Source organism: Pseudophryne corroboree (genome assembly GCF_028390025.1).
Source record: "Pseudophryne corroboree isolate aPseCor3 chromosome 3 unlocalized genomic scaffold, aPseCor3.hap2 SUPER_3_unloc_91, whole genome shotgun sequence".
In the NCBI taxonomy this organism is placed as follows: Eukaryota; Metazoa; Chordata; class Amphibia; order Anura; family Myobatrachidae; genus Pseudophryne; species Pseudophryne corroboree.
Window position 1 is genome coordinate 310,712 of NW_026967587.1, and position 15,614 is coordinate 326,325.

General features: G+C 48.8%; 1 protein-coding gene across 1 annotated transcript in view; it reads left to right on the plus strand.

Moving 5' to 3' along the window:
* LOC134984910 (oocyte zinc finger protein XlCOF7.1-like) overlaps positions 1-15,107 on the plus strand; it is a 32,717-nt gene extending 17,610 nt beyond the window's left edge. Inside the window, exons 2-3 of the mRNA XM_063950380.1 lie at positions 6,591-6,668; positions 10,321-15,107. Of these exons, the coding sequence (XP_063806450.1) occupies positions 6,635-6,668; positions 10,321-14,261 (3,975 nt within the window). The 5' untranslated portion in view covers positions 6,591-6,634 and the 3' untranslated portion in view covers positions 14,262-15,107. The remainder of the gene's footprint in view (positions 1-6,590; positions 6,669-10,320) is intronic.
* Positions 15,108-15,614: the final 507 nt, after the last annotated feature.

Here is a 15,614-nt window from a genome sequence, read left to right on the forward strand (position 1 = left end):
AAGCCAGGGAGTTATCAGAGCTAGTTAGGAACCTCCTAGAACCAGGCCAAGTGTCAGTGCATCAATGCACAAGAGTCCTGGGAAAAATGGTGGCTTCTTACGAAGCGATTCCATTCGGCAGATTTCACGCAAGAATTTTTCAGTGGGATCTGCTGGACGAATGGTCCGGATCGCATCTTCAGATGCATCAGCGGATAATCCTGTCTCCAAGGACAAGGGTGTCTCTTCTGTGGTGGCTGCAGAGTGCTCATCTACTAGAGGGCAGCAGATTCGGCATTCAGGACTGGGTCCTGGTGACCACGGATGCCAGCCTGAGAGGCTGGGGAGCAGTCACACAGGGAAGAAATTTCCAAGGAGTGTGGTCAAGTCTGGAGACTTCTCTCCACATAAATATACTGGAGCTAAGGGCAATTTACAATGCTCTGAGCCTAGGAAGACCTCTGCTTCAAAGTCAACCGGTGCTGATCCAGTCGGACAACATCACGGCAGTCGCCCACGTAAACAGACAGGGCGGCACAAGAAGCAGGAGGGCAATGGCAGCAAGGACTCTTCGCTGGGCGAAAAATCATGTGATAACACTGTCAGCGGTGTTCATTCCGGGAGTGGACAACTGGGAAGCAGACTTCCTCAGCAGGCACGACCTCCACCCGGGAGAGTGGGGACTTCATCTGGAAGTCTTCCACATGATTGTGAACCGTTGGGAAAGACCAAAGGTGGACATGATGGCGTCCCGTCTGAACAAAAAACTGGACAGGTATTGCGCCAGGTCAAGAGACCCTCAGGCAATAGCAGGGACGCTCTGGTAACACCGTGGGTGTACCAGTCGGTGTATGTGTTCCCTCCTCTGCCTCTCATACCCAAGGTACTGAGAATTATAAGACGTAGAGGAGTAAGAACTATACTCGTGGCTCCGGATTGGCCAAGAAGGACTTGGTACCCGGAACTTCAAGAGATACTAAGAAGGGACTTGCTTCAGCAAGGAAGAGCCAGGAAGGAGGTGACCGCACAACATTATCACCACATTTGGCGAAAATATGTTGCATGGTGTGAGGCCAGGAACTCGGTCGATTCCTGCATTTCCTGCAAACAGGAGTGTCTATGGGCCTCAAATTGGGGTCCATTAAGGTTCAAATTTCGGCCCTGTCGATTTTCTTCCAGAAAGAATTGGCTTCAGTTCCTGAAGTCCAGAAGTTTGTCAAGGGAGTACTGCATATACAACCCCCTTTTGTGCCTCCAGTGGCACTGTGGGATCTCAACGTAGTTCTGGGATTCCTCAAATCACATTGGTTTAAACCGCTCAAATCTGTGGATTTGAAATATCTCACAAGGAAAGTGACCATGCTGTTGGCCCTGGCCTCGGCCAGGCGAGTGTCAGAATTGGCGGCTTTGTCTCACAAAAGCCCATATCTGATTGTCCATTCGGACAGGGCAGAGCTGCGGACTCGTCCCCAGTTTCTCCCTAAGGTGGTGTCAGCGTTTCACCTGAACCAGCTTATTGTGGTACCTGCGGCTACTAGGGACTTGGAGGACTCCAAGTTGCTAGATGTTGTCAGGGCCCTGAAAATATATGTTTCCAGGACGGCTGGAGTCAGGAAAACTGACTTGCTGTTATCCTGTATGCACCCAACAAACTGGGTGCTCTTGCTTCTAAGCAGACGATTGCTAGTTGGATGTGTAGTACAATTCAGCTTGCACATTCTGTGGCAGGCCTGCCACAGCCAAAATATGTAAATGCCCATTCCACAAGGAAGGTGGGCTCATCTTGGGCGGCTGCCCGAGGGGTCTCGGCTTTACAACTTTGCCGAGCTGCTACTTGGTCAGGGGCAAACACGTTTGCAAAATTCTACAAATTTGATACCCTGGCTGAGGAGGACCTGGAGTTCTCTCATTCGGTGCTGCAGAGTCATCCGCACTCTCCCGCCCGTTTGGGAGCTTTGGTATAATCCCCATGGTCCTTACGGAGTCCCCAGCATCCACTTAGGACGTCAGAGAAAATAAGAATTTACTTACCGATAATTCTATTTATCGTAGTCCGTAGTGGATGCTGGGCGCCCATCCCAAGTGCGGATTGTCTGCAATACTTGTACATAGTTATTGTTAACTAAAACGGGTTATTATTGTTGTGAGCCATCTTTTCAGAGGCTCCGCTGTTATCATGCTGTTAACTGGGTTCAGATCACAGGTTGTACAGTGTGATCGGTGTGGCTGGTATGAGTCTTACCCGGGATTCAAAATCCTTCCTTATTGTGTACGCTCGTCCGGGCACAGTATCCTAACTGAGGCTTGGAGGAGGGTCATAGGGGGAGGAGCCAGTGCACACCACCTGATCCTAAAGCTTTTACTTTTGTGCCCTGTCTCCTGCGGAGCCGCTATTCCCCATGGTCCTTACGGAGTCCCCAGCATCCACTACGGACTACGAGAAATAGAATTATCGGTAAGTAAATTCTTATTTTTCGCTATATTGCGATTAGTCGCTTACTGCGCATGCGCAAGGTTCGCAGAGCGCATGCGCTTAGTGATTTTACACAAAAGTTAGGTATTTTACTCACGGCATAACGAGGATTTTTCATCGTTCTGGTGATCGGAGTGTGATTGACAGGAAGTGGGTGTTTCTGGGCGGAAACTGGACGTTTTCTGGGAGTGTGCGAAAAAACGCTGGCATTTCTGGGAAAAACGTGGGATTGTATGAAGAAACGGGGGAGTGTCCGGGCGAACGCTGGGTGTGTTTGTGACGTCAAACCAGGAACGAAACTGACTGAACTGATCGCAAAGGCTGAGTAAGTATGGAGCTACTCAGAAACTGCTAAGAAATTTCTATTCGCATTTCTGCTAATCTTTCGTTCGCAATTCTGCTAAGCTAAGATACCCTCCCAGAGGGCGGCGGCTTAGCGTGTGCAATGCTGCTAAAAGCAGCTAGCGATCGAACAACTCGGAATGAGGGCCATTATACAGTAACACCAGGGGACGTGTCTGGGTGATGATTGGAGAGGAGACTGCTGGGAATGGGGCATTATACAGTAACACCAGGGGATGTGTCTGGGTGATGATTGGAGAGGTGACTGCTGGGAATGGGACATTATACAGTAACACCAGGGGACGTGTCTGGGTGATGACTGGAGAGGTGACTGCTGGGAATGGGACATTATACAGTAACACCAGGTGACGTGTCTGGGTAATGACTGGAGAGGTGACTGCTAGGTATAGGACATTATACAGTAACACCAGGGGACGTGTCTGGGTGATGACTGCAGAGGTGACTGCTGGGAATGGGACATTATACAGTAACACAGAGGGACGTGTCTGGGTGATGACTGGAGAGGTGACTGCTGGGAATGGGACATTATACAGTAACACCGGGGGATGTGTATGAGTGATGACTGGAGAGGTGACTGCTGGGAATGGGACATTATACAGTAACACCGGGGGACGTGTCTGGGTGATGACTGGAGAGGTGACTGCTGGGAATGGGACATTATACAGTAACACCAGGGGACATGTCTGGGTGATGACTGGAGAGGTGACTGCTGGGAATGGGACATTATACAGTAACACCAGGGGACGTGTCTGGGTGATGACTGGAGAGGTGACTGCTGGGAATGGGACATTATACAGTAACACCAGGGGACATGTCTGGGTGATGACTGGAGAGGTGACTGCTGGGAATGGGACATTATACAGTAACACCAGGGGACGTGTCTGGGTGATGACTGGAGAGGTGACTGCTGGGAATGGGACATTATACAGTAACACCGGGGGATGTCTCTGGGTGATGACATGGAGAGGTGACTGCTGGGAATGGGACATTATACAGTAACACCAGGGGATGTGTCTGGGTGATGACTGGAGAGGTGACTGCTGGGAATGGGACATTATATAGTAACACCAGGGGACGTGTCTGGGTGATGACTGGAGAGGTGACTGCTGGGAATGGGACATTATACAGTAACACTGGGGGATGTGTCTGGGTGATGACTGAAGAGGTGACTGCTGGGAATGGGGCATTATACAGTAACACCGGGGGAAGTGTCTGGGTGATGACTGGAGAGGTGACTGCTGGGAATGGGACATTATACAGTAACACCAGGGGATGTGTCTGGGTGGTGACTGCTGGGAATGGGACATTATACAGTAACACCAGGGGACGTGTCTGGGTGATGACTGGAGAGGTGACTGCTGGGAATGGGGTATTATACAGTAACACCAGGGGATGTGTCTGGGTGATGACTGGAGAGGTGACTGCTGGGAATGGGACTTATACAGTAACACCAGGGGATGTGTCTGGGTGGTGACTGCTGGGAATGGGACATTATACAGTAACACCAGGGGATGTGTCTGGGTGATGACTTGTCGAGGTGACTGCTGGGAATGGGGCTTGGTGGTCATTCCGAGTTGTTCGCTCGTTGCCGATTTTCGCTATATTGCGATTAGTCGCTTACTGCGCATGCGCAAGGTTCGCAGAGCGCATGCGCTTAGTGATTTTACACAAAAGTTAGGTATTTTACTCACGGCATAACGAGGATTTTTCATCGTTCTGGTGATCGGAGTGTGATTGACAGGAAGTGGGTGTTTCTGGGCGGAAACTGGACGTTTTCTGGGAGTGTGCGAAAAAACGCTGGCATTTCTGGGAAAAACGTGGGATTGTATGAAGAAACGGGGGAGTGTCCGGGCGAACGCTGGGTGTGTTTGTGACGTCAAACCAGGAACGAAACTGACTGAACTGATCGCAAAGGCTGAGTAAGTCTGGAGCTACTCAGAAACTGCTAAGAAATTTCTATTCGCAATTCTGCTAATCTTTCGTTCGCAATTCTGCTAAGCTAAGATACCCTCCCAGAGGGCGGCGGCTTAGCGTGTGCAATGCTGCTAAAAGCAGCTAGCGAGCGAACAACTCGGAATGAGGGCCATTATACAGTAACACCAGGGGACGTGTCTGGGTGATGATTGGAGAGGTGACTGCTGGGAATGGGGCATTATACAGTAACACCAGGGGACGTGTCTGGGTGATGATTGGAGAGGTGACTGCTGGGAATGGGACATTATACAGTAACACCAGGGGATGTGTCTGGGTGATGACTGGAGAGGTGACTGCTGGGAATGGGACATTATACAGTAACACCAGGTGACGTGTCTGGGTGATGACTGGAGAGGTGACTGCTAGGTATAGGACATTATACAGTAACACCAGGGGACGTGTCTGGGTGATGACTGCAGAGGTGACTGCTGGGAATGGGACATTATACAGTAACACAGAGGGACGTGTCTGGGTGATGACTGGAGAGGTGACTGCTGGGAATGGGACATTATACAGTAACACCAGGGGATGTGTCTGGGTGATGACTGGAGAGGTGACTGCTGGGAATGGGACATTATACAGTAACACCGGGGGACGTGTCTGGGTGATGACTGGAGAGGTGACTGCTGGGAATGGGACATTATACAGTAACACCAGGGGACATGTCTGGGTGATGACTGGAGAGGTGACTGCTGGGAATGGGACATTATACAGTAACACCAGGGGACGTGTCTGGGTGATGACTGGAGAGGTGACTGCTGGGAATGGGACATTATACAGTAACACCAGGGGACATGTCTGGGTGATGACTGGAGAGGTGACTGCTGGGAATGGGACATTATACAGTAACACCAGGGGACGTGTCTGGGTGATGACTGGAGAGGTGACTGCTGGGAATGGGACATTATACAGTAACACCGGGGGATGTCTCTGGGTGATGACATGGAGAGGTGACTGCTGGGAATGGGATATTATACAGTAACACCAGGGGATGTGTGTGGGTGATGACTGGAGAGGTGACTGCTGGGAATGGGACATTATATAGTAACACCAGGGGACGTGTCTGGGTGATGACTGGAGAGGTGACTGCTGGGAATGGGACATTATACAGTAACACTGAGGGATGTGTCTGGGTGATGACTGGAGAGGTGACTGCTGGGAATGGGGCATTATACAGTAACACCGGGGGAAGTGTCTGGGTGATGACTGGAGAGGTGACTGCTGGGAATGGGGCATTATACAGTAACACCGGGGGATGTGTCTGGGTGATGACTGGAGAGGTGACTGCTGGGAATGAGACATTATACAGTAACACCGGGGGATGTCTCTGGGTGATGACATGGAGAGGTGACTGCTGGGAATGGGACATTATACAGTAACACCGGGGGATGTGTCTGGGTGATGACTGGAGAGGTGACTGCTGGGAATGGGACATTATACAGTAACACCGGGGCATGTGTCTGGGTGATGACTGGAGAGGTGACTGCTGGGAATGGGGCATTATACAGTAACACCAGGGGATGTGTCTGGGTGATGACTGGAGAGGTGTCTGCTGGGAATGGGACATTATACAGTAACACCGGGGGATGTGTCTGGGTGATGACTGGAGAAGTGACTGCTGGGAATGGGACATTATACAGTAACACCGGGGGACGTGTCTGGGTGATGACTGGAGAGGTGACTGCTGGGAATGGGACATTATACAGTAACACCAGGGGATGTGTCTGGGTGATGACTGTATCACTGTGTGTGTCAGGTTCCTATAAGGTGTCAGGATGTCACTGTCTATGTCTCCATGCAGGAGAGGAGTATATAGAGGAACACAGGGGTCTGTACAAGGACGTGATGATGGAGAATCACCGGCCCCTCACATCACTGGGTAAGCGAAGGTTATATCACAGACCTACCTGTGTATATAGGAGATGTCACCACTATGTGTATATAGGAGATGTCACCACTATGTGTATATAGGAGATGTCACCACTATGTGTATATAGGAGATGTCACCACTATGTGTATATAGGAGAAGTCACCACTATGTGTGTGTGTGTGTGTGTGTGTGTGTGTGTGTGTGTGTGTGTGTATATATACCGTGTTATGTGTGTACTGTATAATAGTACACCATGGGTGGGATGTACTAAAATATGCTATCAATATCACAACACAGTGACGGAGGCCCCCCACGATACCTGTGAGGTGGTGTGCGGGGGTCTCCGTCACCTCCCTGGACTCTTCCCCTGTTCCCTTGCCGGGAATTAGGCAGCAGGCTGTCCCCGGCGCCTCCTCCTCCCCCCTGTAGCCGGAAGGACCTCCAGCTGCGTTGCTAAGGGGAGGAGGAGATTACCTTCTGGGTCCAGGGCTGCCTGGAGGAAGGTAAGCCCGGGAGGGAGGGGGGCCGGTGGCGGATTGTGGTGGATTGTGGTGGCCGGCGATAAGAAGCCCATTGCGTTCTGTAGGTTATCAATACCCTGTTTGGGGAAAACGCGGCGGTCGGGTGTTAGTACATATGAAAATGCGATAAAACCTTCGAAAACGGGGGTTTTATCGCATTTTCCCTTTAGTACATCCCGCCCCCATATGTGTACATGAAAGTAGGCTGCAATATATGTTATTGCCTGACAATGCTCCATGGCAGCCATGAATGAATGGGCCGTCCCCAGGAAATATATATGGCAGAGAGACTGGGTTACGTATCAGCAATCAGTATGAGATGACATCATTCCTTCTGCTCTGAGCATCCACAGAAGGGGTCACATCCAGCGGATAAGGTGGTGATTCAGAGGTGGATGCATAGACCCATCAGACGCTAGATGGTCTCTCCCGGCATGTTTCCTAGGCGCACTACGCGTGTGTCCAGGAGGTTACCGCTGGGGATGGAGATCCATACAGATCTGATGGGCGTTTCTGATGGCGACCAGGAGGGTAGTGGGCGTGTCTAAGCACGCAGCTCCGCTGACACCGGAGGCCATGGACTCGCTACGTCCTATAGATAGCCGGTAGTAGTGACTTCTATACTACTGCGCCCACCTCTGAATCTACCCCAACGGCTGGTGAAGGTATGAAGAGATGATCACACTGCTGCTTTACATGAATCATGTGATGACGCCTGAGCGCGGCATGTCCAGGAGATCTCCAACACTCGCAGAATGCGCCGTTATTACTCGCGCCACCTTATGTCTGTTCCCTCGTGCCAGCTTTCATCCATGATGAAAGAGTCTGCTTGGATGAGGCTGTCCTGACGTGATCCTACGGGAACAACAAGCCATTGATCCGACTTTCTTCTTTTACTCTGGAAACATGCATTGCACTGGCCGGGTCCAGGGTGTGTCACCGTTATTCCTTAGCACTGGTCGGTTGTGGACTTTTCTGCGGGAGATGCATTGCACTGGCCGGGTCCAGGGTATGTCACGTTATTCCTTAGCACTGGTTGGTTGTGGACCTTTCTGCGGGAGATGCATTGCACTGGCCGGGTCCAGAGTGTGTCACCGTTATTCCTTAGCACTGGTTGGTTGTGGACCTTTCTGCGGGAGATGCATTGCACTGGCCGGGTCCAGGGTATGTCACGTTATTCCTTAGCACTGGTTGGTTGTGGACCTTTCTGCGGGAGATGCATTGCACTGGCCGGGTCCAGGGTGTGTCACCGTTATTTCTTAGCACTGGTTGGTTGTGGACCTTTCTGCGGGAGATGCATTGCACTGGCCGGGTGCAGGGTGTGTCACCGTTATTCCTTAGCACTGGTTGGTTGTGGACCTTTCTGCGGGAGATGCATTGCACTGGCCGGGTCCAGGGTATGTCACGTTATTCCTTAGCACTGGTTGGTTGTGGACCTTTCTGCGGGAGATGCATTGCACTGGCCGGATCCAGGGTGTGTCACCGTTATTCCTTAGCACTGGTTGGTTGTGGACCTTTCTGCGGGAGATGCATTGCACTGGCCGGGTCCAGGGTGTGTCACCGTTATTCCTTAGCACTGGTCGGTTGTGGACTTTTCTGCGGGAGATGCATTGCACTGGCCGGGTCCAGGGTATGTCACATTATTCCTTAGCACTGGTTGTTGTGGACCTTTCTGCGGGAGATGAATTGCACTGGCCGGGTCCAGGGTGTGTCACCGTTATTCCTTAGCACTGGTTGGTTGTGGACCTTTCTGCGGGAGATGCATTGCACTGGCCGGGTGCAGGGTGTGTCACCGTTATTCCTTAGCACTGGTTGGTTGTGGACCTTTCTGCGGGAGATGCATTGCACTGGCCGGGTCCAGGGTATGTCACGTTATTCCTTAGCACTGGTTGGTTGTGGACCTTTGTGCGGGAGATGCATTGCACTGGCCGGATCCAGGGTGTGTCACCGTTATTCCTTAGCACTGGTTGGTTGTGGACCTTTCTGCGGGAGATGCATTGCACTGGCCGGGTCCAGGGTGTGTCACCGTTATTCCTTAGCACTGGTTGGTTGTGGACCTTTCTGCGGGAGATGCATTGCACTGGCCGGGTCCAGGGTATGTCACCGTTATTCCTTAGCACTGGTTGGTTGTGGACCTTTCTGCGGGAGATGCATTGCACTGGCCGGGTCCAGGGTGTGTCACCGTTATTCCTTAGCACTGGTCGGTTGTGGACCTTTCTGCGGGAGATGCATTGCACTGGCCGGGTCCAGGGTATGTCACCGTTATTCCTTAGCACTGGTTGGTTGTGGACCTTTCTGCGGGAGATGCATTGCACTGGCCGGGTCCAGGGTATGTCACCGTTATTCCTTAGCACTGGTTGGTTGTGGACCTTTCTGCGGGAGATGCATTGCACTGGCCGGGTCCAGGGTATGTCACCGTTATTCCTTAGCACTGGTTGGTTGTGGACCTTTCTGCGGGAGATGCATTGCACTGGCCGGGTCCAGGGTATGTCACCGTTATTCCTTAGCACTGGTCGGTTGCGGACAGGATGCAGCTTACTGCATGGCACCAACTTACAAACTGAGCTCCTGTGCACGGGGCGGGGTTATAAAGGAGGCGGCGCTGGGCATCTTGGGAACAGTCAAAGCTTTGAGCCTGTTGGTGCCTCGGATCAAGATCCTACTCTACACCCCGATGTTAATCCTTGTGGAGCCCAGTGTACCTCGCAGAAAGAGATTTAACAAAGGTAAGTTCTTACCATAAATCTCGTTTTACCACAGGTGGACTCCAATTAAGCTGTAGGAACAGCTCAAGGATGATCAGTGGAAACAGGATGCACCTGAGCTCAGGTATTGTGTGTAGAATTTTGAAGGAAAAAATTAATTTATTCCATTTTGGAATAAGGCATAACATAACAAAATGTGGAAAAAGTGAAGCAATGTGAATACTTTCCAGAAGAACTGTAAGCTCTACCTCACTTATCTGAGAGAGGAATGAAAGACACCAAAGGGAAGGATGAATCACAATGTGTGTCTACCTGGGGGTTGTTTCTACCTGTCTCTGTTCACCTGTTGAATAGTTAACCCATTCATTATGGCTGCTATGGAATGAAAATGACAATTATGTTTTACAACTCTAACCTCTACATCTTTCCCAACAGAACAACCTAAAGATCCTTCTACTCAATTTAAGGAGGAACCAGTCTCATGTGATGGAGGAACCCTCATAGACAGTGACCTTTATACACCCACAGATTATACACAGGATTCATCTACTCATATTAAGGAGGAACCAGTCTCATGTGATGGAGGAACCCTCACGGACAGTGACATCTATACACCCACAGATCATACACAGTATTCATCTACTCATATTATGGAGGAACCAGTCTCATGTGATGGAGGAAACCTCAGAGACAGTGCCATTTATACACCCACAGATCATACACAGTATTCATCTACTCATATTAAGGAGGAACCAGTCTCATGTGATGGAGGAACCCTCACGGACAGTGACATCTATACACCCACAGATCATACACAGTATTCATCTACTCATATTATGGAGGAACCAGTCTCATGTGATGGAGGAAACCTCAGAGACAGTGCCATTTATACACCCACAGATCATACACAGTATTCAGCTACTCATATTATGGAGGAACCAGTCTCATGTGATGGAGGAGACCTCACAGACCGTGTCATTTATACACCCACAGATCATACACAGTATTCAGCTACTCATATTATGGAGGAACCAGTCTCATGTGATGGAGGAACCCTCACGGACAGTGACATCTATACACCCACAGATTATACACAGGATACATCTACTCATATTAAGGAGGAACCAGTCTCATGTGATGGAGGAAACCTCAGAGACAGTGACATTTATACACCCACATATCATACACAGTATACATCTACTCATATTATGGAGGAACCAGTCTCATGTGATGGAGGAAACCTCAGAGACAGTGACATTTATACACCCACAGATCATACACAGTATTCAGCTACTCATATTATGGAGGAACCAGTCTCATGTGATGGAGGAACCCTCACGGACAGTGACATCTATACACCCACAGATTATACACAGGATACATCTACTCATATTAAGGAGGAACCAGTCTCATGTGATGGAGGAAACCTCAGAGACAGTGACATTTATACACCCACAGACCATACACAGTATACAGCTACTCATATAAAGGAGGAACCAGTCTCATTTGATGGAGGAACCCTCACGGACAGTGACATTTATACACCCACAGATCATACACAGTATACAGCTACTCATATAAAGGAGGAACCAGTCTCATGTGATGGAGGAACCCTCACGGACAGTGTAATTTATACACCCACATATCATACACAGTATACATCTACTCATACAAAGGAGGAACCAGTCTCATGTGATGGAGGAAACCTCACAGACAGTGACATTTATACACCCACAGATCATACACAGTATACATCTCATATTAAGGGGGAACCAGTCTCATGTGATGGAGGAACCCTCACGGACAGTGACATTTATACACCCACAGATCATGCACAGTATACAGCTACTCATATAAAGGAGCAACCAGTCTCATGTGATGGAGGAACCCTCACGGACAGTGTCATTTATGCACCCACAGATCATACACAGTATACATCTCATATTAAGGAGGAACAAGTCTCATGTGATGGAGGAACCCTCACAGACAGTGACATTTATACACCCACAGATCACACACAGGATACAGCTACTCATATTAAGGAGGAACCAGTCTCATGTGATGGAGGAAACCTCACAGACGGTGACATTTATACACTCACAGATCATACACAGTATACAGCTACTCATATTAAGGCAGAATCCATATTATGTGATGGAGGAGACCTCATAGACACTGACATTTATACACCCACAGATCACACACAGGATACAGCTACTCATTTTAAGGAGGAACCAGTCTCATGTGATGGAGGAACCCTCATAGACACCAACATTTATATACCCACAGATCATACACAGTATACAGCTACTCATATGAAGGAGGAACCAGTCTCATGTGATGGAGGAACCCTCATAGACACCAACATTTATACACAGTTTACAGCTACTCATATTAAGGAGGAACCAGTCTCATGTGATGGAGGAACCCTCACAGACACCAACATTTATACACCCACAGGTCATACACAGTATACAGCTACTCATATTAAGGAGGAACCAGTCTCATGTGATGGAGGAACCCTTATAGACACCAACATTTATACACCCACATATCATACACAGGATACATCTACTCATATTATGGAGGAACCAGTCTCATGTGATGGAGGAACCCTCATAGACACCAACATTTATACACCCACAGATCATACACAGTATACAGCTACTCATATTAAGGAGGAACCAGTCTCATGTGATGGAGGAACCCTCATAGACACCAACATTTATACACCCACAGATCATACACAGTATACAGCTACTCATATTATGGAGGAACCAATCTCATGTTATGGAGGAACCCTCATAGACACTGACATTTATACACGCACAGGTCATACACAGTATACAGCTACTCATATTATGGAGGAACCAGTCTCGTGTGATGGAGGAACCCTCACAGACACCAACATTTATACACCCACAGATCATACACAATATACAGCTACTCATATAATGGAGGAACCAGTCTCATGTGATGGAGGAACCCTCATAGACAGTGACATCTATACACCCACAGATCATACACAATATACAGCTACTCATTTTATGGAGGAACCAAGACCATCTACCAATGGTGAAAGGTGTGACAAACTTCAGACAAAAAAAAGGAGTAATCAATCTAAAGACAAATCTTATTCCTGCGCTGAATGTGGGAAGTATTTTACAAGAAAGGAGCACTTAGTTCTGCATCAACGAACTCACTCAGGGGAGAGGCCGTATCTGTGCTCTGAGTGCGGGAAACATTTCAGAAGTAAATCATATCTTGTGCAACATCAGAGAATCCACAGTGGAGAGAAACCATATTCTTGCTCTGAATGTGGGAAATGTTTCATCAGTTCTTCAGACTTGATAAAGCATCAGAGAGTCCATATAGCAGCCAAACCCTTTCCTTGCTCTCATTGTCGGAAATGTTTTACCAGTAAATCTGCTTTGAAAAACCATCAAAGACTCCACACAGGAGAGAAACTGTATCCCTGCTCTGAGTGTGGGGAGCGGTTTTTCAGTAAAGCGCCCCTGATGAAGCACCAGAAATGTCACATGGTAGTAAAACCATATTCATGTTCAGAATTTGGAGAATATAGTGGTGAATTAGACTTGGAAAAGCATCAGGGACTTACTACAGGAGAGAGACCATATCCTTGCTCTGAGTGTGGGAAATGTTATAGACGCAAATCATATCTTATTGAACATCAGAGAATTCACACAGGAGAGAAACCATTTTCTTGCTCTGAATGTGGAAAACGATTTACAACTACATCAGGTCTAATACAGCATCATAAGATTCATACCGGAGCAAAATTAACTTTGTTCTGTGAGTGTGGTAAATGTTTTACATGTGAATCGTTTTTGACAAACCCACACAAAGAAAAGAAACTGTATCCTTGCTCTGAGTGTGGGAAAAGTTATAGCCGCAAATCACATCTTGATGCACATCAGAGAAGTCACACAGGAGAGAGGCCATTTCCGTGCTCTGAATGTGGGAAAAGATTTGTCACTATGTCACGTCTGAGACAGCATCAGAAAATGCACACAGGAGCCAAGCCCTATTCCTGCCCTGAGTGTGGGAAATGTTATTCCTACAGCTCCGGTCTGAAGAAGCATCGGAGACGCCATACAGGAGAGAAACCGTTTTCCTGTTCTGAGTGTGGTAAATGTTTTATCAATAAATCTGGTCTGGAAATGCACCAGATGCTTCATACCGGAGAGAAGCCTTATTCCTGCACTGAGTGTGATAGATCTTATACCAGCCAATCAGCTCTGAGTAAGCATTGGAGGCTCCATACAGGAGAGAGGCCGTATTCCTGCTCCAAGTGTGGGAAAACTTATGCCTGCCACTCAGGTCTGAAGAAGCATCAGAGGCTCCATACAGGATAGAGGCCGTATTTCTGCTCCAAGTGTGGGAAATCTTATGCCTGCCACTCAGGTCTGAAGAAGCATCAGAGGCTCCATACAGTATAGAGGCCGTATTCCTGCTTCAAGTATCGGAAATCGTATGCCTACCACTCAGGTCTGAAGAAGAAGCATCAGAGGCTCCATACAGTATAGAGGCCGTATTCCTGCTTCAAGTGTGGGAAATCTTATGCCTGCCACTCAGGTCTGAAGAAGAAGCATCAGAGACTCCATACAGGATAGAGGCTGTATTCCTGCTCCAAGTGTGGAAAAACTTATGCCTGCCACTCAGGTCTGAAGACGAAGCATCAGAGGCACCATACAGGATAGAGGCCGTATTCCTGCTCCAAGTGTGGGAAATCTTATTCCTGCCACTCAGGTCTGAAGAAGCATCAGAGGCTCCATACAGGATAGAGGCCGTATTTCTGCTCCAAATGTGGGAAATCTTATGCCTGCCACTCAGGTCTGAAGAAGCATCAGAGGCTCCATACAGTATAGAGGCCGTATTCCAGCTTCAAGTGTGGGAAATCTTATGCCTACCAGTCAGGTCTGAAGAAGAAGCATCAGAGGCTCCATACAGGATAGAGGCCGTATTCCTGCTCCAAGTGTGGGAAATCTTATGCCTACCACTCAGGTCTGAAGAAGCATCAGATGCTCCATACAGGATAGAGGCCGTATTTCTGCTCCAAGTGTGGGAAATCTTATGCCTGCCACTCGGGTCTGAAGAAGAAGCATCAGAGGCACCATACAGGCTAGAGGCCGTATTCCTGCTCCAAGTGTGGGAAATCTTATGCCTACCAGTCAGGTCTGAAGAAGCATCAGAGGCTCCATACAGGATAGAGGCCGTATTCCTGCTCCAAGTGTGGGAAATCTTATGCCTACCAGTCAGGTCTGAAGAAGCATCAGAGGCTCCATACAGGATAGAGGCCGTATTCCTGCTCCAAGTGTGGGAAATCTTATGCCTGCCACTCAGGTCTGAAGAAGCATCAGAGGCTCCATACAGTATAGAGGCCGTATTCCTGCTCCAAGTGTGGGAAATCTTATGCCTACCACTCAGGTCTGAAGAAGCATCAGAGACTCCATACAGGATAGAGGCCGTATTTCTGCTCCAAGTGTGGGAAATCTTATGCCTGCCACTCGGGTCTGAAGAAGAAGCATCAGAGGCACCATACAGGCTAGAGGCCGTATTCCTGCTCCAAGTGTGGGAAATCTTATGCCTACCAGTCAGGTCTAAAGAAGCATCAGAGGTTCTATACAGGATAGAGGCCGTATTCCTGCTCCAAGTGTGGGAAATCTTATGCCTGCCACTCAGGTCTGAAGAAGCATCAGAGGCTCCAT